Source organism: Nomia melanderi, chromosome 13 (genome assembly GCF_051020985.1).
Source record: "Nomia melanderi isolate GNS246 chromosome 13, iyNomMela1, whole genome shotgun sequence".
NCBI lineage: Eukaryota > Metazoa > Arthropoda > Insecta > Hymenoptera > Halictidae > Nomia > Nomia melanderi.
In genome coordinates this window covers 9,599,979-9,627,743 of record NC_135011.1, presented here as the reverse complement: position 1 = coordinate 9,627,743, position 27,765 = coordinate 9,599,979, and the positions used below count along the sequence as shown (strand labels likewise).

At 33.2% G+C, this 27,765-nt stretch overlaps 1 protein-coding gene across 1 annotated transcript; it reads left to right on the top strand.

Annotated features, from left to right (window-relative positions):
- The first annotated feature begins 73 nt into the window (after positions 1–73).
- On the top strand, positions 74–27,765 carry LOC143175207 (uncharacterized). Its single transcript, XM_076373148.1, has 5 exons — positions 74–440; positions 1,091–1,221; positions 2,134–2,267; positions 13,530–13,596; positions 27,694–27,765. The coding sequence occupies exons 1-4, from the start codon at positions 131–133 to the stop codon at positions 13,531–13,533; spliced, it is 579 nt and encodes a 192-aa protein (XP_076229263.1). The 5' UTR covers positions 74–130; the 3' UTR covers positions 13,534–13,596; positions 27,694–27,765.

Below are 27,765 nucleotides of genomic sequence, written 5' to 3'. Positions count from 1 at the left end.
ATAATTTCGAAATAGTATATATAGTTTTATATTGTATATACATGTGATATAAAACTGTTTTATTATTTAAACAGATTATAATTATTTTTCAACTGGAGAAAATGATTTTCGCATTGCACAAAACGTGTAGATGATCCCTAATGTTTGTCCTGTAACATGGAAGCCGGCACAAGTCACATATGTTATGTCTTTTTGTATCTGCCGGAAGTACGTCTGGGGGGTAAATCGGAAAAGTTCGTGCATACTCGGTCTCAGTCGTAAACGGTCGGTTGCACGATCTTATGCGAACATAGCCGAGTATCATTCGCCAATCGCATCGATCCGCTGTCCACGTCGTTGTCACACAACAGTGTTGTACGCAGCACATCGTTGCGCTCTTTGGATATTTTGTGTTCGCAAGTATATTTTGGGACCAACTGAGTCTGATTTATCTCTCCAACGTAAGTTATTTTCTTTTAATATCATTGCGATAAGTTAAATTTGAATTATCATCAAATGTCCGGCAGAAATTCTGCATGTGTTGTATTCACTGGTACTTGATGCTTCTTTATCTCCAAGATGGCCGCCGTTTCATGAAAGTTCCCTTATGGCGTACGCTTTGCGATTCGTCTCCCTACTTGTATATTTTACTGTTCTCACGTCTCCATGATTATTGAATGTATATTCATTGTTTTGCACCACAATGCACGAACTATTCTTTGGAAATGTTAACTTTTGAACTAGCCACCTCGTGTTCAAAAGCGAGCCTCTCGCTAGCATTGATTTTGCTAGCGAGCGTACCCACGCGTACCGATTATCTCACGTTCGTTTTATTCCTATACTTTTTAGTGTATCTACTATTCTTTACACCATACTGTCGCATTAATCGACCTCTCTATTCAAGTTTCTTATGAAATCTACGGTCAACATTTTGGCGGGATTTCTATTTTCGTTTTCACTTGATCAGTAAATCCTCTGGATTTCATGAGGTTACATTTCACTTTGGACATTCTGGCAAATGATAGGTATTTTTATTTACCCCAATGGAGTGGGCTGTATTCGTGCATAGTGCTTGGTATGCTTTTACGATGCTACTGCCCACGTTTTACAGAATTTTTTGAGCTGATGTCCACGTCGTTGTCCAAAAACAGTGTCATACCACAAGCATCATCTTCACGTTCCTGGATATCATCCATCTTCGATTTCATTTGGGATCAAGTGAGCCTGTTTCGCCTTCCCAATGTAAGTACATGCAACCTAACTTCAATAGAAAGGCTCTGGTCCAAATACCTTTCGATTCATGCAACATCATTGTCGATTCGTTGCGTAAACATTGATTCTTCTACCTTTTATTGAAATGCTGTTCGTAACTTGCTGTGAGACGTATTTATTGGTGGATTTCATCTCTTCGTTCATATCATTTTCTTTCACTGTTTATTAGAACTAATCGTAATAGGGCAGTTATGAAGAATTATTTTATACCTCTTATGTAAATGTTTCATGCATTTTAATAGAGTTAAAGATATAACGAAGATTGATTCTTAAATTTACTTTCTGTTACTCTATTTTATAACTGTATATATTTCACTATAGTACTTTATTAACTACATTTATATTTAGTTTATTAATAGTTATTTAACATGCTTGAAATAAAATATATTTCAAATAGTTGTACATTTTTTTTGCATACTATTTTGTTTATAACATTTGGAAAATGTTGTTAATTCATTACCAGAAAGTAAATATTAGCCACATTTATGTTTTTAATAGAGTATGAAAGATAACAATCCTTGAATGTGCTATTTTATGTGTGTAATGATGTAACCATATAGAAAATTATACAAACTCATCTTTAGACACTAAAGTATATCTTATAGTGTTTGCTTCTGTAACATCACCATCGACATAATTTTACCAATGTATTAGGCTTTAACACGCTCAAGTAGGCATAATTTATTGGTAAATTATATATTATATATCTGGAAGGTATGGTATGTTCTTAGTGGGTTGCAAACTATTTTGTTCCATCAGGCAGGTTGCATGTATATTGTACCAATGTGATACATGAAAATGGACTCCGGATTAAATGTATTAGTGAGCAAATCATTTTGAAATTTTTATTACTTTTATATAATATTGTCATCTTTGTTTCAGATGCCACGAAGCAGGAGACGTCACCGTACTCGCAGCCATTCAAGACCACGTTCACATTCTGCAGGTTCGCTTCAGTATGAACACAAAAGACGACGCATCGACTATGAAAGTCCACAGAGCAAAGGCACATATAGGTAAGTTTTGTGTGAAAAAGTTATATTTTATATTTTATCTCCACTGTAATTGTGATTTGACCATGAATACAGGTTATCATAGTTTCATTTATATGTTATATATTGTTTAGATTTATGTGCAGTAGTGCTGTACAAATAATCTTGTTTAAAATTCATATCTGCGACTAAATTAAACATATTTTAATTTATATTGATAGTCCTGGTATAAGGGTAAATCAAAAGAAGAGACTAAACACCTTGCTTACAATATTCACGCTAACACAGTTTCATTGCCTTCAGCTAAATCTAATGAACAGTGCGTGTGAGTATTAATACACAGACTGCAAAGATAAATGTGTCCTAGTCAATATTATCATACTTAAACGAGGTACAAAAATTCTGCTTAATCCCATTCTAATTCTGTTATCTGATTTTTGTAAACTATGGAAATTATCCCCCCTCTATTATCTCTTTAGATTCAGTACCTTAATAGCATATAGCTGTATACGAAAAACTAGGCAATATGTATTAAAAAACGTTAATTGCCTAAATAAAAAACGGAATGATTAAAAATGGTTTTAATCTTGTCCAACTATAGACTATTAAACAATGAAATTCGTACATTCCAGTTAATATCAAAAATAGGAACCCTGAACACTTATTGCAATTTCATTGGAACATTTCTAATGACAGTATCGACAGTAACGTCTTGTCCGTTTCCATGTGAGTAAATCTGCTTGCGGTGATACGTATTTACGCAACAATAGACTATAGGCCATTACATGGAATCGATGCGCCCGGAAAAGAGAGTAAAATCGTCATGTAGTTTTTCCGAGACTTGCGCAAAAAAGATTGAGAAATAAGTGGTGGGGGTTAAGTAGAGCTGCACAGGGGCCAGAGACCAATGGCGGGAATGATCTCCCACTCCGAACGCGTTTAGTACCAACAAGCAATAGAAATTCTCCATGAGATCTTTATGGCTGTCAGTCGTGGTCGGTGCGCTCAGGCTTCCACATTCTCACTGAAAGTTTTTGCGAGATTTTCCAGACGTTAAATCCTCAAATAACCGGATTGTTTTGGTGGCCACTGGTGGTTTCAAACGGTACGCGAGTGTGTACGTGACTTTCGAACGGGACGATTTTGTTGGGAATTGCGAAAAGCGCGGGAAAGGGTGCGATTCTTGGTATGTGAAAGGGATTGCAAGTTTTTCATTTGAAGACACGCTTCTCGTATACCTTAAACATGAATTTGAATATTTTTAGTTCCTCGTGTAATTCAAATACCTTTTAACACTTAGCCAATCGAATGGGGAGATTTCCCAGTTTTCCCCTAGCAACGCATTGATATTTATTTATTTATTTATTTATTCTGTTTTTATTTATTTAGCAAGTCTTGAACGGAGGATATTCGTGATTCATTAAATGCCATTTTTACTTTTACAAAATACAATTTTTAATAAAATCTGTTAAGTAAGTTTATTTAAAATTAATAAAAGAGGTTATAGTTTGTTTTCGGGCGGTTTCCTCAGTGTTAATAATTACTTGGAGATGCATATACTAACGCGGTAGTGGAATAGCTTGGAAAATGGTAAAAATTGGTTAATCTATTTCCACTGTTCATTGGTATAGTTTCTTTTTGTAAACGTGGTCGTAGGTTTTGAATTGTTGCTGGAAATTGATTATTCCGTGTACCATAGTAATCGGTAACGGATCGTTACTATTTCATAGCAGGGAAATGATTGGTCGTTATCAGCATCTTGTAGTCAGTGCCTCGTAATTCATCGAGCGTTACAAATTATGCGAAAACCGTTTTGTTTGTTCTCTCCGAGTGTGTTCACTAGTACTCGTGGAACTTCCTTTGCGCCTCGGATTGCTACTTTCTATAAACATTTATTTACTTGGAAAATGAAATTAGTTTAGCTGTTGGTAGGTTCTGGGGGTGTTTAAAGTTGAGATTCTTGAAACAACAGTTTCCTTGGATTAATTATGCAACTGTAAACTTTGAAAACAATAGATTATAAATTCATATTCATAACATGTTACTCGGAATTTATGGAAGAAATTTGATTACATTCTCATTAATGTACTGGGTGATGTAGGAAGAAATCTAATATATTTAAGTTATGAATTTTGTATGTATTAAAAATATGGTTACTTGAATAAGTAATTCAATTAGTCTTATCAGAACAGTAATTCAACAGAGGTTAAATATCAGGAATGTAATTGTTTATTTTATAATTTTATATTTTGAGCAGGATCGACTTTCATTATTTACAAGGATATCATGTTGCATTAATAGTTTGAAAATATTTTGGATACAAATCATAATATTTTTGTATAGTTTCTGTTTCAAGTGGTATCATCACTTTTAGAAACATTTTAGTTTCAAATTTTTCCATAATAGGTTTAGTTAAGTAAAGATTCTAAAAAAGAAGCATTTTCGAACTATAATGAACAACGTATAAGTATTAATTAATTTTTCTTTCTAATTCAGAATCTCTTAAAGTTAACAAAACAGGTAAAAGTTTACGTACATTGTACTTGGATCTGAAAAAAAAGTATTTCTCAAACTTTTTTGGTACAGTTTAAACAACGTTTCAGTGGAAATTTGTTGAGTAACATAAGCTTGGTTGTGTATTTGATAATTGCCATGACTATCATAATTTTTTGTATACTGTAGTCCTTTTTCATGTGTTCATTTTACATAAAGATGAAAAAAGTTAATAAGTGACAATAATTATGTCTCTTAAAAGGTTATAGCGTACTTGCAAAAAATCCATAGATCACTCGTGATGTACGTAAACAAATATATATTTCATTTTTAATGTACATTACATGTGGCACATTCATAGAAGATACATAGATCACTCGTAATGTACGTAATCAAAATACTTTCAGCATTCATTACGATTTAATAGATTTCTATAGCGCCTTAATTACGTCGTCAGTGGCAATACTGCCACATAAAAAATACCAAACGCTCAAAAAAAAAAACGAGAAACTTTCATCTTCGTTAGGACGTTATATAATTTAAATGAATAACAATCATTATTAATTCACCATAATTATTACCTATAACAATTGATCTGTTAACTGTAGAATTTACTTTCAAAAATCTCTCGTTTTGCACATAATAAAATCAAAAAATAAAGTGTGTACTCGTCAAATACAGGATCAATGCACCTAAAGTGTATTGGAATGAAAAAACAAAGCAAAGAAGAATTACATGTTTATTTAAAAAAAATATGAATAATTCATCGATGAAGGAATTGGTATCATTTCAAGCTTTAAGATTACGTGTATACTCGCCAAATGCAGTTAACTGGTTAAAGCCTCTGCTGTGTTATTCATTTGCATTAAGAGACTCAAATTATTTTGAGCATAGGCACAGACGGCACAAATTAGACATGCTCAAGAAAGGAACGAGGTGGTAATTGAACCTCGATGTTGGTATTGGTTTACTTACGTTGGCTCGCCCGCAACGCGGAAGGATTTTCCTCTAAACGTGCCACAACACAGTGGCGCGAAGACGAAGGTGTTTTGCTGAAGTCGCGTAGTTAACCGATAAATTGTTTAATTAAAATGCCCTTAGTAGGCAATTGCCATTATTCTTGCGCGCCGCGCAGCGGCTGGAATTGCATCGAGGCATCGCGCACAGGAATTTTACGAATAATTAATTTTCCCGACATTTACTTCGCGGTGTTTTATCACTTCCACGGTCTGCCTTAAATTCATTTCGTTACGCCATTAATGTTGGTACGATGGAATTATAAACGCGATACGGAAGGTTTTATCCTCATTTTTGTATGCTCTATAATTCCCTCGGTGTTATGAAATTCAATTTCCTTGCGTTATTTCTTTTTGGGAGAGGGATTTTTATGTGCACGGGTACAGAAGTTGGAGAATAAATTATCTTAATTAGATTTATAGATATTGTTAAAAGTTGATAGTGGAATGTTTCGATGAAAGAAATAGGAATTCTTTCTTTGAAAGTATAACATTGCATTTTACATAGCGCTTTTAGATTATAATTTTAAACAATTTTGACTTAGAGTACGTTTCATATTCTACAATTTCTATTTCTAGCTTAAAATAAGAAATGTTTCTGAAAATATAGTAAGTATTCGATTTTTTGAACTATAACGATGATAGTAATAATTAATAAATTTATCTAGTTATAATAGTTTCGACTGAAGACGAATACGAAGTATAGGATGTTAGAATATATATCATAAATCGCGTTTTAAAAGTTGATATAAAAAAAATAAGATGCTTTTGTGTTTGACTAACATAGTTCCAAAGACTAAAATACATTCGATTGGAAAGTATTTCGAAATGTAGAATATTGACATGTTTATCCTGAATTATGTTTCAGAAACTAAATCCAAGAAAAATTATTTCATATCTGCCAAACATAGTTCGAAAAGTTAAAGCAGATTTCATTATACACGAGTTCGAAATGTGGATAATTATAATAGTCATAGTTATTACAGAATTTACAAAATTATATCTAAAAATATAATACGAAAAGAAAGTTATTTCATATCTGGATAATAATTTTATTATTAAATTTCTATATACAATTTTGTAAATTCTGTAATAGCTGTGAATATTAAAATGATCCACGTTTTGAACTCGTCTCTAATCAAAGCTGCCTTAGCTCTTAGAACTACGTTCGTCAAATATAAAGTAAAATTTCTTTCGTATTAATTCTTTACATATCATTTTTCGAATTTCATATCTGGCTAATTTAGCCCATCATTTCTCCATTTCACGCGGGATTTTGCCCGTTCCCGCCTCATTATGCTACGGACATTCGTGCGCGCCGTAAACGCACAGACTCCGGCGTGCACGGGTGACTAATGATTCCATTCGGGCTTTTTTTCGCGTTTTTAAACGGGAAACAAATTTTCCCTCGCGCGCAATTATCTCGACGCGGGCATATTTACGGTGCAATAAATTGGATTTTACAACGCCGCGATAAATTAAGTAATCGGGAAACGTAGGTACATCTAATTGCTTTATTTCTACATGATGTTCGCTGAACGCATAATACTTTCTAGCGTGTCTTCATCGCCTTGGGCCGTGGTTCCTGAAATTCTTAGAAGAAAAGTAATGCGCGCGGCGATTCCAGTTAATATCGTTGAATTATGCAAAATATTGTTTTTATCCGCGCTTGATTAATCGTGCATTTCATCCGCTTACGAGGCTGCGGAACGTTCCTCGCTTTGCCGATTAATTGAATCCTTAAGGCGCGTTTTTCTTTCTTTTTGCCTTCGAGGCTGCATTAGTCTTAATTCCTAGCTGACTGTACTTCCTGGTCTCGTGGGTCGATGACTGATCTCAATTGCGATGGTAACGTTAAACGATTTAATTGTTTTTCTTTTCTTAGATTCGCTCTTGTTGCTTTAATGGAACGCGGAGATCGTTTTTCTTGGCTTATTCTAATCAGATCGCGGTAGCGTAAGGTCAAATATGGTCGTATAGTTTAGCTGTCGTTAGTATGTTGATCATTAAGGAGCTTCGAAGATTGTTTAACTTTCTGCAGATGTAGGTAATAATATCCTCAATGAATCGTGTATTGAATTACTTCAGGAGCATTTTCTTTCTTTTGCAGTTGTAATGTGCTTTAAACGTTTGAACAGTAGTTTATTTATTTACTTATTTATTTATTTGTTTACTTATTTATTTCTTTAGTGTAGAAAAGAAAGAGATATAATTGAATTGTAAGGAGGTTACAAAAAAAGAATTTTACAACATAATAGAGTGTATGCGTGATATATGCAATAGGGACTATGAATGATAAAAAGTCATTATTTTAATATAAACTGTGATATAAAATTTATATAAAAACATGTATAAAAAACGATCTTGTTAGAAAATTAGATGTTTATTTAAAGATAAATACTTAAAAATGCATTGAATAGCTTTCTGAATTATTTTTCAATAATGAAGAATTGAAGTAAGCTTTAATTATGGAATATTCTGTATTGAAGCGTAAGAGAGGATTTTCAATGTCGGATATTTCAAAACAATTCTTTTACTTTCATATGCGTGATATTAAAAATCTCTTGTGTTGAAGCTGAAGAATTCAGAATATTCGGTTTTCAATCGGACATTTCGATGTTCAGTTGATAATGGAACATCTGGTACATAATTATCGGCCGATTAAGATTAACCTTGTAATTTACAAAATGGTACAATGTACATTGCGTTCTTTCGTCGAGATTATTCGAAAGGTTTTCTCAGATTCGAAACGTGAAATCCAATTAATACCTGCAAAATCCACAATTCCTCTTAATTAACTCGAACTTTACGATCGGTGACCAGTTAATTGCCTTCATTACCGTTACAATTAATTATACATCTGCGGGTATTCGTGCGATCGTTGATAACAAACAGCACGCTGCAAGATTATTCGCGTCGATGGAACGATAACAATTTCACGGTGTTTTATTTTTACTGAATTAATAGTTGTTACAGGCCGTAAATATACTATAGGGGATCGTTTTAACGAATGCCAATGTTTATTTTATATTTTAATTCCTTTCTGTTCGCCGATTCTCAACACCGTTAATCGTTAACGACGTTCATCTTCCTGTAAAAGAAGTCTTGTTTATAAAGAATTACATTCTATTTATTCTTCGCAATATCATTTGTTATTTAAAGCACTCTTTAATGCTGTACTGAAATTTTTTAACTTTCTACATTCCACAATATCTTTTACTATATGTATTCATTACTCTCCGATAAGATATTAATTACATTCTTTGCAACACAAAGAAATATCTTACACAAATTAAGGATCAAAATCATTTTATTTTAATATCCCGTGTGTTGATACATCACACAAAATCGAATATTATTTATATATTATACATTATATAAAATTTAACGCTGAAGTTTAAATTCTATAATTTTGCTACGTTGAATGAAATAGCGACTAAAAGACGTCTCTCGAGTGCAGAGAGTTAATTTTAATTGATTCTCGATGAGATGTATTCTTATTTCTCATCCATAGAATATAAACAGTTTTTGCAATGGGTAGGATTAAATTATATTTTTATTTATTATTTTCGTTTTACTCATTTTTATTTTCATAAACGACCGACTCTAATTTGAGGGTTATTTCCACCACTTCGGTAATCACAGTATACTTACATCCAAAAATATTTAGTGTGTAACACGTAGCTTAAATCATATTTATTATTTATTTAATATAAATGTTTCGGTAAAATCTATTTTTTACTAAAATTTCATAACATTTACAAAATCAACAACAGTCACGTCTGTACATTACATAATAACCCTCGATTTACACGGTAGATTGGTTCCCCGAAAATGCTGTGTAAATTGAAGTCATGCGATTCGAGTCCACAATTCACATTGAACAGAAATACACATGTAATAAATTTAACAAATCCGTATGAAACGGTATTATTTATTTTTCTATATAATCGAAGATTATATACATATTTTTAAATAAAAAATTCGTTAATCCAACAAGATTACATATGCAAATCATAAAACAAACAAAAAATTAATGTAACTTTTGCACTCGTCTGATCTGACCGTGTTAACACTTTGTTTGCCAAGCAAACCCTTATTTAAATCGAAACAGTTTTCTTAATAAAGCATAGCCAAAAAGTCAAGATTCTTCGCAACGATTATTTCACTATTTTCCCTATATCTCACACATTCAATAAAACTTAGTGCATTCAAATATATCAACAAAAAAATGTTTAAGTTTACGATAAAAATGGTGTCACCCGAATTCGGCTGACGTGGCAGTCAAAGTGTTAAAGTGAAAGGCAAGTGCCGTGCAAATGGAAGTTCTTCCTTCTTCAATCGTGTTAACCTGTTGACTATGGAATTTAGTTCGAAAAATCTCTCATTGTGCGCGTGATAAAATCAAAAAATGAAGTGTGTACTCGTCAAACGTTGGACGAATGCACTTAAGATATATTTTAATGAAAAACCAAAGCAAAACAAAGAAGAATTACATGTATGTCTGAAAAAATAAAGAATTCATCGTTGAAAGAATTAGTATCATTTCAAGCTTTAACATGACGTATGTACTCGTCAAACGCAGTTAACTGGTTAACGCTAGAACTACCAGATGGGTCAAAATGACTGGTTCGCGATTTCTTCGTTTTGAAATAGTGAAATAACAAATTATTCTCTGAGGAATTATTAAAGAAATTGTTTTCATAATACATAAACTGAATTATAAGTCCGTCGAAATCATAGTAGATGCACTTTTAGCGTTTCTATAGAAAAATGAAAAAAGAGCAATCCGATTGTCAGGTAGCTTTATTGTAAAATTAAAATCGTGCAATTCAAATGCCGTGTAAATGGAGGATTAAATGCACTTTGAAAGACAACGCTCGATGATTCCTGAGAAACGTTCATATACACTTGTGATACATCGAATGAATTGTATTCGCTTGAATTCGAAGTGCAACACGAAAAATGCGATTCGCTGTTTCTTGGAAGTAATTGCGATTCGCAGGGGGTTGGGAGGGGATATGCAACAGATTTAGCTCGGAGAAAACCGATTAAGCTTAGAATCTAGGTATGTAGGTCCTGCGGTTGTTTATTTTCTCTCGCATCGCGTTATTTTTGCTCAGTCGCACCGAGGGTTCGCAAAAGATGTACCTTGCGCTAATAGAAAATGTTCACACGAGGCACACGCATAGGTGCCGCGGCGAAATGGAGGCGGAAAACGAATAAATTGCACGCTATGGGAATTGAGTGGTAGATTTTTCATATTGTTCCAGCCATTTTAATTGGAAAACGTTCTTTTGTCCAGTCATAATTGTTCTCAGCGAATCCGTTGTGCCCGCGAACTGATGCACGAGGGAAAGTTTTGGTGTGTATTGCGTTAGCCAGTAACCGGACTCATGCAAAATATATGTAAAACGAAAGCAAGTTGTGGAGATTACGCGTTACGTGATTTTAATCGCGTATCCGATTACGAATGTTTCTTCGCTGATCTGAAACAGATGGAAGTTGTATTGAGCAGATGTCTAATGAACGTGCAAGTTTTGTTATTAAATTTTAGATTTTATACCTCTCGTGTAGATTGTTTATATTTATACGTGTAATAGGTTAAATAACATACGTAATGTATATCAATATTTATGCGAAGTGATCCATACAAATTTTTACTTTCAAAATAATTACAATTAGATTTGGATAAGTAACTTTATATTCAATAAAAATAAAACGAAATGAAGGATAATTTATTAAAAGAGTCTGACGAATTTCACAAATAGGTTTCATCGAAAAAGGAATTAGAGATATAAAGAATCCATCAAAATAAAATAAATATTAAATTGATATTAGAACATTAGAATATTGATATAAAACATCAGAATATTAATGAAATCTAAAGATTCCATCAAAATGAAAAAAAAAATATTAAATTAATATTAGAACATTAGAATATTGATATAGAATGCTGTAACATTGGAATACTGCTACAAAATATTATAACGTTAGAATATTCTTATAAAATATTATAATACTACAATATTAACGTACAATAGTATAATATTAATTAAATTTAAAAACTCCATCAAAATGAAAAACAGGAATAGCAGAGTCAGTTTGAATTCCAGTTATTTCAACACATTCATGTACAATCTGCACATGATTCGATTATTTCCTTTGTACGTATTCCCGAGTAGTCTCTTAAATTAAATAATTCGCAGTAAAAGATGTTTCTTCGGGTTAACCAGAATCACGATCGGCCGATCGCGATCATAAATATGCGGACTTCCGTCGTGGCACGTCAGTTTGAACGACTGGCGAAAGAATGACGGGTACTTTCAGGCCCAGAACTCGGCTTTATAAAAAATGGCAATCCGGAGAAGTTGTTTGTCATACGATCGGACAGGTTTTTTTTGCGGGAGATCGAGGAACTGACCTTCCCGGGGAAGTACAAAGCCCGTGGAATGTCCGCTTCGACAAAAGGGAGTCGTATTCTGTAAAGAGGATCGACAAGAATCAAGAGAAAGCTTCCTCGAGTGGCTCCGACCTTCGATCTTCATTCATATCTCCCATTTTCTCGTTCCTTTTGTTCTCTTCCGCGCACAGCGAACTTCTTCCAAGGACTTTTGAAAAATCCACGAACTCGGAATGTCGTTTTCCAACGTGATTTCACGGTTCTGCTCGTTGTTTCGATGAGTGCGTGTCGAGGAAAGTGTTTTACGATATTTTCCCTACCGGAAATGCAACGGTTCGTTTAACTCCGTTGATTTTCATGCTAGCTGGGTACTTAACCCTTTAATTGCGAGTTAAATATTAGACTGGAATCTATTCTCTTGTCTTGCAATCTATTTCTGCAGAAAAGACGGTATATAAATTAAGAAGAAATTAACTTGATTGAAACTGTTATGTGCTTTATATTTACATCAGATTACCAGCTCGCATATTTCTCGGACTTCTATAATTCACGAACAGGTGCTCTTTTCTTTTATCACGAAAATTACAGATTTTTTTATTTTCTATCTATATGACAATGGATAGTATTTTTCTAAATCCATTTTGAAATGAATTTCAAATATTCTTCAATCATTTTAGGGGGTACTTAATACATTTCCAATGTGTAATCTCTCAATGCCGTTTTTAATTAAATAATCTCATAACATTTTTAAACAATTCGCTGTTCAGGAATATCTAACACTAAAACTACCGAAAAATCAGAATGATTTATTTCCAATTTTGTATAAAAATTGGAACAACACGTTTGTTGAGATTCGAAAAGTCGCCTGGTCTTGTATCTCTACAAATACACAAATTTCATTGAAAATCTCTCGCAAACAAACCTCCATAGCTTAAATACTTGCGAAATAAAAAATTTGGATTGAGTCGATTTGACCTGTCCGGTAATTTTAGTGTTAAACGATGTCCACAACTAAAACAAGCAAATTTACTTAAAACTACATAAATTAAGTAATGCTATATACTCCTACTCAAGGATGCATAATTAAAAATAAGGGCTATATAGGGGATGGTTAAACGATCAATAATATAGAAAGATTCTCTACTGTTGTAAACGCGGATAGATACTCAACCAGGTGAGCCTAGTAGACCTAGTTGCCCGAAGCTTGTCGATAAACAGATCTTCGAGCAACAATTCTTTCTGGATCGTTCGCTGGAAAGAATGTCGCAATTGCCCGTGGGTGCTCGATTTGCACATGATCGATATCGTTCAGGGGAAACGACTACTTACCGATACGTTCCAGCGATCACGATATACTGTTGAATTGTAATTCAGGTGACAAGGCGGACGGAAGTTAAAGGATGCCGGTCCTCTACATCGCCCTCGCTTCCTGGATACCAAGGTACAGTAGACTTTCCACTCCCCTACGAACTGAGACATAAGTGTGAGGATCGTTGATGCAGGGTTGAATGAGTAAATTATTGATGAATGCTTTGTAGGTGTATGGAACGTAATATCTCAAGCGAATTTTCTATTAACCCCTTGCCCTATGATTTATTTCTTAGCTATGATCGATGCAACTACTGTGTCGTTAACCTATTAGGAAAAGACACAATTTTTATGCTTACTCTCTATGTCTATGTTTAATTGAAAGGTTAATGATTAATAGTAGAAAAGTAATATCTAATTTATATTTAAGAAATATAAATAACACTTAGACTTCTAAGATTCAGTTTGAGATTTTTGCCACGAGTCTGACACGATATTGTAGGTGAAGGGGTTAACATTTCAACCCCTTAATTGTCGAGGACGAGATATTGTGCAGCTTTCACGTCCTGAGTCAATCCTAAAGGCCCTCATACACTCTGAAACCTGCGGCGATGGTATCCTTGTTGAGAGTCCTTGCTCAAATATATTTTAATAATTCAGAATATACTTTTGGTAAGCAACCCAGAAGAAAGAAATGGTGACAGACAAGAAGCACTAGATAACGTAATAAGTCAAATCGAAAATAGGCTTTGGCTTTCACGATTTTATCATTTCAAACCTAGCACTTCGATGGATGCGCAATTTAAAAAAGATAATAAGGAAATCATACAATAGTTCGAATGTCTTTATTTTGTCGTGTTTACTAGATGGTATATTAAATAAATGCTTGGTAGATTTTGCAACGCAAGGACAGTATTTCCTGGTGGTTGTAACATCGGATAGCGTCCATTGTTACAAGCGATGGGTTTGTGAGTCTTTTTCGTTTTTTGTTGGAGTGCAACATGTATCATGAAACTTTGGAAGACTCAAACCCATCACTTGTAACGATCACATCGCTGCAGGTTTCAGCATGTATAGTGGCCTTAAAAGCTAAAAAGTGCACAGGTGCAAGGGGAATCGGTTGCACGTTCCACCTTGGTCCTTCCAAGAAACAGTAGCCGTGCCTCCGTGTCCCCGAGATTCGGCAAACATAAAAGGCACCGTACAATGGTGCCTTTTGACGAAAAACTGGCTAAAATTCAATTTTCGAAGTATGCAGCAGCGTTTTCCTGATACAGTAGATTTTATTGTATACACTGCAGTGCATATAATATCGCTTAAAGTTTGTCAATGTATTGAGTGGTTACTGATAAGGGAACCTTTTTTAACCAACACACGCTGATTTTTATGAAACTTATGCGAAACGTAGTTCTCAAGAAAATATTTGATACATGTTTTCTCTTCGACTAGCATTCATTTTGAACGAGTGAAAACATCCCTCAAAGTTGAGGATTGAAAATATGAGTCGCTTAGAAGTCAATGCGGTTAAGTTGAGAAAACAAAAATTCAGGAAATTAATGAAATGGCTTCTGTAATTATTATACAACGTATTCAGAAGCTATAAAAAAGGGCTTTCTGACCTAGAGAAAACGAAGAAACGAGTAAAGCCTTTAATAACTAAAAAGAATATTATTTATTCCTTTAAAATTTACAAAAATCATAAAATATCAAAAAATGAACAACTGTATTGTCTTTTGAGCGACTCATATATGTATTCGTTATATGTGACTCCGTCGCATTCTGTTTCGCCTGATTCCTTCATCACACGGCTCCGCCAATAACGTCAACAGTTGTTCTATAGCTATTGACGCGAGCGTCCTGAGTGGAAGAGTCCCCTTGCCCCTATGACTTTTTAGCTTTTAGGATTGACTCAGGATGTGGGAGTTGCACAATATGTCGTGACTCATTTTCGTTCATGTAATGTTATGGACGAGATATTTCGTCATTCTTGTTCGTGAAGTGTTATGGGCGAAATATTTTGCAGTGCAATATCGTTCATTCGACGCTTAGGAAATATTCTACACGCGATTATTTCAATATTTGAGCCGCTTAAAAAGTATAGAGAATTAATGCAATAGTTATATGTTGATTTCGTATTTTAATTTCCTTTTAAATGCAAATTAATGAATCATTATAGAATGTATTTTCCTTTTTTATTACAAGTGCAGCTTTAATCTAATGAATATGTAAAATGTGTGAAATAGTGTATTCTCTAATAATTTGTATTATTATTGCAAGTTTTACATGGCCGAAAGACTTTTTATTATTTGATGGTACCAAACTCAGTTATAATGCTGTTTCTATTTGGCACTTTTCCATTGGATTTTTGCAAAACCTCGTGACACTCAAAAGGTTAATAGTAATTATCGCAGAAATGAAATATTCAAAGCGACCTACGATTGACATTCAATTTTAATCTCATTGTATCTCGTCCATAATATTTTACGAACGATATTGTATCACGAGATATCTCGTCCATAATATCGTATGAACGAAAACGAGCCACGAGTTATCTCGTCGTCATAAAAGCGAAAGGATTAACGATTTTTAAAGAGTATGATTTCCAGGTGGTTTATCTTCTGAAACTTGGAATCAATTGTCAGTCACACATGTATTTTGTTCTGCTATTGTAGTAAGTTGAAAAAGTTTTCGGAATTCTTTTATAGTATAATTAAATATTAAGTAATAATAATAACGATGATGATGATTACAGTAAGTCATAGTATAATAAGTTTTAACGCACATTTTAAAGGAAATGTAAAGACACATTTCACTTTGCTGAATTATACTTCGTTGAACTATTTGTTGGTTATTCTGTTCGACAATTTTTATCGTACTGTAATATAAATGCCACATTGAAAAGAATAATGACAAAGTCTTCTGGCAAACCCGATAATGACTCTATAGCTGCTTACGTTCCACTTTCTTCGAAGTTATCCTATTGACTGCCAAAAGTGGAGGTTGTTTCGTCAATCATTTTATGCAATGTCATGTTGCACTTTTGCGAAATAAGTGTTCAATTTAATTTTGTCAGAATGTATTTTACTAGAGATTAATAGACCCAAGTGTACGTAGAAAAGATTGAGGAAATAAAAAATGGGATATACGCGATTCACGATAAATTGTAATCTTTGTTGTGTAAAATTGTACTTCTGTTCATAGAATTGATTGAAACTTTGAAATTGATCGAATTGATTGATTACTTAATCGTATTTCGTTATAACAACTGCGATATGAAAACTATTGTAAATCTTTAAAAAGCTGTTTTTATACATTCGTAAGTGTTATAAACGTAGAAAATTCTCAGTCCAGTGATATTAGTTACGTGACGGACGTATTGTTCGTAAATCATGGAAAATACACCACGAGTCATTTCCTATAAAAGCGCCGTTTCGAAAATTGTCCGGATTAACCATAGTAATTAGGTTTGCTGCAAGGGTCACGTGTATTAATGTAATCGAGCAGCTGGAAATGGCATCAGAAAAGTATAGTTGCCTCATCGCTGCACAGGAAAATCTTTTTGGAACTATAATTCTTTTCTAATCTACGAATGCAGGAAACCATAAACAAATAAAATATTCACAGTGAATAGTGATAGTACTTTTATCGTGTTGTTCATTATACTGTCGTCGTTCCTACTTGCAACAATGCAAACATTGATAATGGTAGCCTGTGTCAGATTACTATGGAAATTAATCTCGTATCATTGGAACTATTTATTATTTATAATTTATAATTTAAATACACTGCAATCGTTTCAATCGAAACAAATGTAAAAATTGTTTAATTTTGGTTTATTTTTTAATGCAATATTATTTAATTCATAACAGTCTCACTTACTAGTTTATTGAGAAATTACCTCCTCTCTTTTTTTCTTTTTTATAGTAATCGCGTGTTCTATTTTTCAATATATACATATTCAATATATTTTGAAAAGTATATTTTCATGAAGGTAAATAGTTTTTAAAGACTTTAGGATTTTCAGATTAAATTTCATGTTTCGAAAATGTTTTATTAAAAACCATCACATCTTTATGATTCCATAGTGGCGTATCAATGTAACTAGAACAGCTTTTATTGTATTATAATTAACACGAAGGATGAAGTACTTTCAATTATGATTGCAGTATAATTCGAAGTTATTTCAAGGTTACTCCTTCACTAAATAGGAGGAACCACCTCAGTGACCTTGAACGATCAATTGATTCTACTGCGACTATCGATTGAATCTCTCCTCGCTACATTATAATCGAATTCTGAATTTAATGCAAACCTTTATCATTAATTATGATATTCTAATAACTTCTTAATTATCTTCAATTAATTTGATTATGTACAAAACAATAAAACTAACCAATGACTATTACGAAGGAATTTTAAATGATCAGAACTAATTATCGCATTGACTGATAACGTCACTCGCATTTGAGTAACACAATGTTTGTCGGTATTTAATACCGGGTGTATCGAATAACGAGAACGAAGCATTTTTTATGTCATAAAAAATACAAGGTTACATTTGTCGCAATTTAATGTAATTTTTGTTGTATTATGAATAGAAATATATTATATTTAATAATGTTTTTATGCCTATATGTATATAGAACAGTGATTGTTGAATATAAATTCTGATGAAATAAAATGTTTACTTTTAAAGAATAAGAGAACTTCGTTCAGATTTATGAAACGCGGTAACATTGAAAGAGCAACTCACTGTAATAAATTTTCACTTTTCACTTTCCGTTTCGTTGAATAAATTACTTCAGCTTTATCCGTTTTTTATGGGCGTTAGTTGAACCCGTTAACCTACTCCCACGAATATAGTCTATACCAGTGATATTTTTGTTGACGCGCTCGCAAATGCCAGTCCGACAAATATATTTTTCCTAAACAACCAACAAGATAATTAACATCTCTAACAGCACATTGAAAATTCAAAATTTTGAAATTTTAGTTTAGGGGTGAACTAACTCAAAATCAATCCGGCAAAAGTATTTCGGGAGTCTACGAAAACCCTTACGTCAATGGGTGAAACTGAAATTTAAATTCTAGAATTTCAACAGTATACAAAAGCCCTTACATTAATGGATTAAAAAATCTAGTATCTACACCAACGAAAATCTGCAAAAATTCTTACGCCAACGGGTTGAAATAAAATCTATAATCTACAACTTCAAAAATCTACAGGAGCCCTCACACCACTAGGTTAAACTCAAATCTAGGTTCTAGAACTTCGACAGTCTAGAAAAACCCTTACGTCATTGTATTAAAACGAACCCTAGAATATACAACTTCAACAATCTACAAAAGCCCTTACGGCAATAGGTTAAACCGACATACCCAACGACCCAGGAGCTTCCTTATGCGCAAAATCGTCCTGTGTCACCGGGCGCGCGCCAGGAATCAAGGCCGCGTCCAGAACCAAGCGAAAATAGCCATGAAAACGGTATCTGCGCCACTCCGTTCTTCTAGCGTGCCAGTTAAACTCATCGAAAGAATTCGTGGGCGGTTGTTTGTTTCCTACTCTGCGATCCTCATTCCCTTTTATATATTTTTTTTTCTCGCGTCTTCCCCATTCTTTGGCACGAAAGAGCACGAGGGCCGAGGTGGGGAGTAGTCAGCGTTGCGGCTAAAAGGATGGTCCTTTGCGCATAATCCTATGACCTGTTTAGCTCGAGGATTCACTTCGGAAAGGATACACACTGGTGCGCTATCAATTCCACATTCTAGTCGAGCTTCCGAAGGATTTTGGACGAGGTCCAAGGCACACGAGAGCCAGCACCGACGCGCGCTTTCCTACGCCGACGATCCTTGCTGGCGCAAACGTTTTCGTCCTTCCGCTGCGATGACTCGCGCGCGTCGCACGCGTTCAATCGTCGTCTCCGTGTGATTTACATCCGACTACGCTTCCGAGAAGTTTAATATGTTGACGTCGGGCAGTTTCGCAATTAAAACATTTCGAACCAGTTTGCTACTTCAATAGTACATTGCGGTTTACTAAAAGGCAACTAAGATCTTGTCTGTATCTTTAACTCCTTGTTATATGATTTTTTTCTGCGTTAAATGAAATTTTAATGAAATCTTCTGGTAACAATTTAATGGAAATAAGAGAATCACGTGTTTGTTTACATACATGTACGTTTATTTTGGAGTATAACCATTGATAACAGGAAAAGAGTATTTTATGTGAATTTGAAAGGATTTAATGATATCTGTTTTTGTCAAGTTTGAGGTTTTCCTGTTGACACGATATTGTATGGCAAGGGTTAATTGATACTAAGGATAAAGTAAAAGTACTATAAATAGTAATGAAGTAATATTTTTCTTGTCGTTAGTGGGACACGTGTAAAACGAGATTTCTCGTTTCCCGGCGTCAGTGTGTTAATCGCTTTATCCTCTTCGCCCGGGACGTATGTCGGCGGCCGGTTCCGTTCTCCTTCGAAGAAGCGATCGTTTTCAAGGAATTGATCTGGATTAATTCTCGCTGACGTTCCGTCGTTCCTCTCTCCGGTTCGAGGAACATAAATGTTGAACGGTTCCATCGACGCACGTCAAGATTTGTTTGTGGTTCGTGTTTCACTTGTGCGCCCTTGATCCCCTTGTAGAGATTCGGGGAAAGTCAGTTTTCATTTGATGGCCACTTGGTGTCTCTCTTTTTTTAGTTTTGCATAGCGCGGTGCATCGTGCGCGACCTTGAGTATTTTCGAGTGAAAGTATTCGAGTACGTTCGTGGCTGTTTCTCGAGGAATGGAATTCTGTGAACTTTAGTGTCTGATTAGATGCTCTGATAGCTTTATCTTTTGTGATAGTGGTATCTGGTGGTTGCTATCTTTTATACGGAAACGAATGGTTTGTTGTCTAAAGCATTCTCGGTTTTTGTTGCGGTATTTGCATCGACTTTGATTCTGCGATGGTTCAACGCTACTTCTACCGAAGGTGTCAAAAGACACAATTTGAAATTTTTGCTTCAAATTATTTTCCACGACTTTCCTAACAATGATTATAAAATTAATTATAGGAAATGTCCAAAATTCAATTGAGGAAAAATGATTGAATTGAGAAAATAATTTTAAGTTAAAATTTCGAAAGATTTCTTTGGTAAACGTAATGTTAATATGGCACTTCGATGATCTGCTTGAAAATATTTTGGAAGTATTAAAATTGCATTTATATATTACTATGATATGAAAAATAATTATAGTCAAAATTTACACCGTATGAATATTGAAATGTTAAATGTATTTGGAAGTGGTATTTAACTCGAGATCTTTTTTTAAAATGATTGTGATTTAATTATTAGATCAAGTGTGATATCACTAAATTTTCTGAAAGTTTGTATGTATTTCTAAAAAGTATTAGATACGTTTCCTTAGATTTGAATCAGTGTGGGAAATCAGTTAGGTTTCCCCGTTGCATATCTTTGAGTGGAAATATCAGTGTTGATAATACATCACCATGACAATAAAACGTGTTGTTACATCATTGTGATGCAATTCCGTGAAATTTACAGATATGCTAGGAGACACGTGATTGGATTACATAAGTTCTTAAAGTCAGGTTTCACTTTCATTTACTTTTTCACGAGTACTCGTTATTTCTTACGTACCTGCTTTAATATATTCGTACTTCAATATGCAAACAGATAATTTCTATTTATGTAAATTCAGATTGCAATTACTATTGTAAAAGGATATTTATTTGAAGATATAATAAAATGTGATAACATTCTGAAATTGTGACAAAATTTGGTAAGAATGAGATGAAAGAATAGAATAAAATTTTCTTCATAGGATTCGAACTATTCGAGATAATCTTATTTTGTTATATAATTGCAATTTACCAGGAACGTATGTTACTGGATAACAATCAGGTTGCGCGTCTGTTTATAACTGGCTGTTTCTACTTTCCATTATTAAGCGTACTTATTAAATGAACTTTATTGTATATTATCAAGGTATTGCTTCAAATAGAATCGAGTAGTAATATATCTGTTTGTAACTAACAATTTCTAGCTTCTGAAGATCGTAGAAGCAGAGAAACATTATAATTAATAATAATAATTAATTAATTAGTGATTTTCCATAAAATAGATGAGATCAAAGTAAAAGTAGTTACACGCAGCAAGTAGTTACACGCAGGGTGTTCTTGAAATGTTCTCATTCCTCCGTCATGTGAATGAGCTTGTATAATCCATTCACCTCGCAATAAAATCACAAGGGGTTAATCAAGTTCATGGAACACTGTAGACGACCAAAGATAAATCTTTACTGCTGAATTGTAAATATTGCACAATTTATAGAACAACTGAATTATGAACGAGTAACTTAATTAAAATTAAGTAATTTAATAAACGTGTATTAGTAACTTAATAATGTAGGAAGAAATGAATAATGTTTACTTCTTGTTAGTCACGCATAAGTGACACGACTGTTTATCCAGAAATTAATTTTTTAAACGTTATATTAACTGATCATTGAATTTAATTATGATTTTTGTGATTCTGACTTATGGAATTGCAAGAATGTTGAAAGCGTTATAAATATAAATATTAGTTTTATAGTTTTTGTTTTATGAAATACGTTGCTGCGATTTTTTTATTGTATTAATGTTAATTTATTTTATTAATATGCTTTTTTATTGTTGCCTCAACGACCAGCTCGTTAATAATAGTTCACCTTAGAATGGTTTCGAAGCAATTTAAATATTTACGAGATTGATTTAACCCTTATGTTGGTAATCATATTGAAACCTTCTTCTAATTTTCTTTCGTTTTCCTGAAAATTTGGCAAAATTGTTTTCAATCTACATTGTTTGAACATTTTTACATTATTTTTTGTTTTTAAAATAAAGAATTTACGCAAAAATATTGTAATATTCAAATGTGAGTAAATACAGTCATTTCGGTTGCTGACATAAGAGTTAACCCTTTGCACTCGATTTATTTTCAATGTTGTTGAGTATAAACTTGTATTTATTTTTAAGCAAATGAATTAAAATAATTTATCTTATTAATAATAAGATTTAATTTTTATAATCTTTCAAAATGTTGTACCTTTTCAAACAATTTTCAACGTTTTATAACAAATTTGCATTGTTTTCTCCAGCATGATATACGAGTGTAAAGGGTTAATTTCTGTATTCTATTGTCATGTTTGGTTCCTGATACGAAGACGAGGTTATTAGAATGTCTTTTAATTTGAAATCTTAATCACTTCCGTCGCATGAGTCACGACGATACTCGGACTACGAATTTTCGATCCTTTTTTGTTCCACTCGTTGCTGTTGGATGAGTTGCGTGGATCATTCTTATCTATTGATTTGAAACGAACAATGACGCAAGACACAAACAATTCATTCAATACTCGGATTACCAAAGCTGGGTTACTTAATGTTAAAAGCGTACCTTAACTTGGTTGCGCTCTTCGAGTCTTCGACCCATTCATTTTTCTTTTTAATTCAAAAACAGTGTGATAAAATCGTTACTAGTTTACGTATTCCCACTTCAAAAATATTTCAGATTTACACATAGATAATACTGGAGTTATTGATCAGTTAAATTGACTGTCACTTGTTATTTTATAAATTATAATACATTTATTAAAATTTCAGTTTACTTATATATTATAGTATATTATAGTATTATAGTAAGTATTACCACATAAATTTATTTAGTAATTTCTTGTATAAGTATTTGTAGCTTTTTCAATCATTATAAACGGAGGAATTTGATAGTCTCAGTATTAAAGCAGAAAAATTTTATTTTACTTTACTTGAAGAAATATAGTTGACTTATCTTTTTCCTCATCATTATTTAGTTTTGAAGTATTTAGGTTTGAAAACTTGGTTTTTCTGTAATTAAAACACAATTTGATTTCGTTCTACGTAATTAACCTCCTGCTGTATGGTTTCCCCACAATTGTGCTTGTTAGAGGTATATTATCGTCAATAATTTACCAAAAACAGAAAATACTATACTCTAAAGATTAACAATAACAACAGGAAAACAGTATTTAACCTTTAGTGCTCCGTTATCTTCAATGCAGGGACATTTTTAATTACCATAATTACACTTAAAGTGCATTGTTACCATCGGCGTTCTCTATTTGTTCCTTTACTTATAACGTTCTATTTTTTACAATGCATATTTATAAAATTACAAAAAATATATAAGTAGTTACCCATTTTTTTAACCCCTTGCCCTATGATTTATTTATTAACTATGATCAATACAACTAACTTCATTGTTAATAATGTATTAGAGAAAGAAATGATTTTGATGCTTATTCTATCTCAATGTTTACTCCAAAGGTAACGATTGATAATAGAAAAGTAATATTCAATTCATATGTGAAAAAATTAATAACACCTGTATTTGTCAAATTCAGTTTAAAATTTTCATCAGGAGTCTGACAGGATATTGTAGGTCAAGGCGTTAACTAAAACTTCCATTGTCAAGAGTTTAACCTAGAAAAGTCCTGGACCTACTGGACGCTGAAAGAAATAACCGGAACATTAAGGGTTAATTTAAATCCAAAATAATTTGAATGTCATTCACGTTCAGTGATCTCAGTTTGAAGTCTTCGTCAACGAGCCCAACACTATCTTGTCGGACAAGAGGTGCAGATGGCTCATTGGATGAAAACCAATTTAAGATTTACAATGTGTGTAGGGGTAAGGGTTACAAGATGTGAATGCTTAACCTTGAAATCCAGATTTCTGACGCAGTCAGCTCGATCAAGACGTTGCTAGAAGACGTCAGCGAATACTCTTAAGTGAAATGGTCTATTTGAAGCCAGACAGCTTAAGTAGGTCAACTCACTGTTGCTCTAAAATACTCGAACATTTTGTGCAGCATGCTCAGGTTAAGCCTGATTCTCGGTTAGTTCCGTTTTTAATCAGATATTAAATCTAAGTCTACATTAAGATTTTAACAGAATCGGTGAAATGATAATTTCTTATTTTTCTTTCTCCTCTTCTTTTTCGAGTTCCGTCATATCTTTCGTATCCATTTTTTCTTCTTCGTGTTGCTCCGATACTCGCTGACCGGTGGAAATATATTTTTGGAACAGTGGCGGATTATTTTTCTTTTTCGTTTCTCTCTCTTTCTCTCCCTTTTTGTCAAGACGAATCTACATTGCCCCGGACCAATGATTCACAGTTATGCGTGACGAAAGAATTTCGAATGGCCTTCGGGGAAACAATATTCGGAAGTAATTTTATTCGTCTGAACGCGCTATATCCTTTCAGCCTCTGTCGAAAAGGAAACGAGACCTTCGTGCCACGGAAGTATCTACAAACAGATAGTTGTTAGCTGTAGAATGGATTTTGTGGCTTTCGTATTTGCGTAGTAATTGAGACGTCCTACGAATATTGTTTCCTTGAATATAGATTTGTCAAACATTCGGAGCGTCGGGGCTGATTAAGAATTGGATCAATGTTTAAAAACACCAATGTTGAAGGATATTTTTGTCGAAGGAAAAAGTATTGAGATTTTTTACAGTTAATGAAAAATTGGATTTTTGAGGAATTTAAATTGAAGAAAATTCTTTTTCTAATAGTTTTATCGTTAAAATCTTTCTTATAAAATGATAACAATTATAAAATTGGACTTATAAATGATAAAATTGCCGTCGTTTTATAATAAGGATCTAGAAGAAGAAGCTATTAGAAAAAGAATTTTCTTCAATTTAAATTCCTCAAAAATCCAATTATAACTTTATAGTTGTAGGGAGTCTAGAAAACACATTTTAAAATAATCCGATTTTCATATGTTTAATGGTTCAATTCTCTTCAGTCATTACTGGGAGAAATTGTTAGTAACACCGTCGTTTCTCGTATACGATTTATCTTCTGCAATTATCTAAAGACGTGATTCATCAGATCCTTTGACTAGTTACTGAGGAAATCTTCAGATCTCTGTTGCTCTCATTTTTAGCGGTAGCTTATAAGTACTGTAGTGAAAGTAAGATTATTCCCGACAACTTTAACAGTTTCTAATTTCAGTTTCACCATGTGATCTGTTAGAAAGTTTTACTTCATGTTTAAGAAGAGAGCAATATTGATAAAAAGTATTGAGCAATCGGAGCACTTCGTTTTAATCTGTCGGTTGAGCGTATCAGAGAATGCTACTTTCTTCTGTAGGAAAATATCTTATACATTCATATGAATTAATAATTATGTAGCCAAATGATTGCAGAATTAGAACAGCAGCAATTTTCATTTTTCTACTTTAATCTATCTGTATGCAAAAGTAAAAATTATGACTAATAAGTTATAGTGAGATACAACACACAGTTAAATGAGCTATGAAATTTTTCTTATTAATAATAGTGTTTTCTGCCAATTAGATTTTCTTCCTCTTCCATGTGATTTATCAGTTGCTGATACTATTTGACCTAATCCTTGACATGTAAACTTTATTTCTAATACTAACGTAGTAAGCAATTACGAACTAGTAATTCCTTTGATAATTATTCCAGTTAACGTAAATTAGAAATTCTTGGATATTTTAAGAATCGATGAACATTTTAACACTAATTAAATTGTTTCTGAAGAAACTTCAGAGAAATATTAATTGTTATAAATACTAATGAGCAATAATTAATCCAATTCTCAATTGCAGTAATAAACCACTGCTTGGGTACAATCGAAATAATATTTACCAGTATGTTACTAGTTTTGCAATTGTTTAAATAAAGCTGTTTTCATACGTAAAATTCTCAATTGTTGATATTTCAATGTTATTTAATTTTTATCACATTTTATTAACATTGCTTTTACAAAACTCCAACGATAAAACATACTTGGTGTCAAATATTAATTCGATCGAACACTTTGATGATTTCACATCAATGGAACAAATAAAATATTCGCGACTACGTTATCATTTTAAAACAGCGAATATTATTCACCTTTTTAACTTCAATCTACGCCAGCGAAGAAAACAGATGTCTTTATCTTGAATACAAACAGTCTACTGTTGACCTGAAAATTGATAGGCAATATCAGAAATAGTATTATCCATACACACACCTATACATACAGAAAATCAACAACATTACTGAGCGTACTATCATTTTATTGCGTAGCGTGCAGCAATCGACTTTCACAATGTGCCATGAGGAAAAGATTTTTTTTTTAATTCTAAAATTACCATTGATAACCGTCATTTAAAAATAAAGGGAAAAAATCGTCGATTGCATCGATACAAATTTAAATTGCAACCTGTGGGCCGGATAAAATAAAGTTTATTCAATGTTTCAGTAGAGAACTCTCACTGGGATTGCACCCAATGAAATTCCTGAGCAATAACAATGCTACTCAGCGAGCTATCATTCTTTCGCAAAGTGTATAAAATTCAGTTACTAGAATCCACCTGAAAAATTCGATGATTAGTAAAACATGTTATCAATGGTCCACAGTCTGTAAAATAAAGTTCCTCTAATATTTCAGTAAGAAACGTATGCTATCGACATTCTATTATGAGGGCACACCTAAAAGAAAATATTCTTTTCTAAGAACTTACAAATACTATTACCGACTACAATTTCGAATGTATCCTTGGTTGTATTATTAATAAATTAAACCAGCCGTCTAAGATTCCGTGTAATTTAGATTAATTAAAGTTAATAATATTATACAGCGTATTGTCTCTTCTGTCGCGACGCGTACGAAATTCAATTATCAAGACGCCTCAGAAGGAAAATTAGTTTTAAACACCTGCAGATACTACCAACGACCACAATTTTAAAACAGAATCGCTAACTGCATCAATAAAAGAATTGTCTGCAGCTTATAAAATAAATATTCCTCCAACGTTTCAATAACAATCTCATGCCGCGGTCGCATTGAACTAAATTCGCAGGTCAACAATATTACACAGCGTGTGATCTTCACGTGAAGTCTACAAATACTATTAACAACCACAATTTTAAAATAGAATCGACAATTGCATTAATAAAAAAATTCTACCACCTTTCTATCGTCTGCAGCTTAATATATTGCAGCTTGAAATAAATATTCCTTCAACGTTTCAATAAAAATCATGTACTGAGGTAGCATCTAACTAAATTCGCGAAGATCAACAATATTATCAGTTTTAATATAGAGTCGCCAATTGCATCAGCAAAAAAGTTCCATTATCTCTCTATCGTCTGCAGTTTGTGGAATAAAGGTTCCTTCAACGTTTCAGTGGAGAACGCGTGTTAAGGTCGCGCCAGCACGACCGTGGCACGAGCCAGGAGCGCCGGTACAAACGCAGCCA

Excerpts from the sequence above, each read along its gene's own strand:
- LOC143175207 (XM_076373148.1), top strand. The coding sequence starts at position 131 with ATGATCCCTAATGTTTGTCCTGTAACATGGAAGCCGGCACAAGTCACA. Across the intron at positions 441-1,090 it reads GTCTGATTTATCTCTCCAAC|AATTTTTTGAGCTGATGTCC; the intron begins GTAAGTTATTTT and ends CACGTTTTACAG. Across the intron at positions 1,222-2,133 it reads GCCTGTTTCGCCTTCCCAAT|ATGCCACGAAGCAGGAGACG; the intron begins GTAAGTACATGC and ends TCTTTGTTTCAG.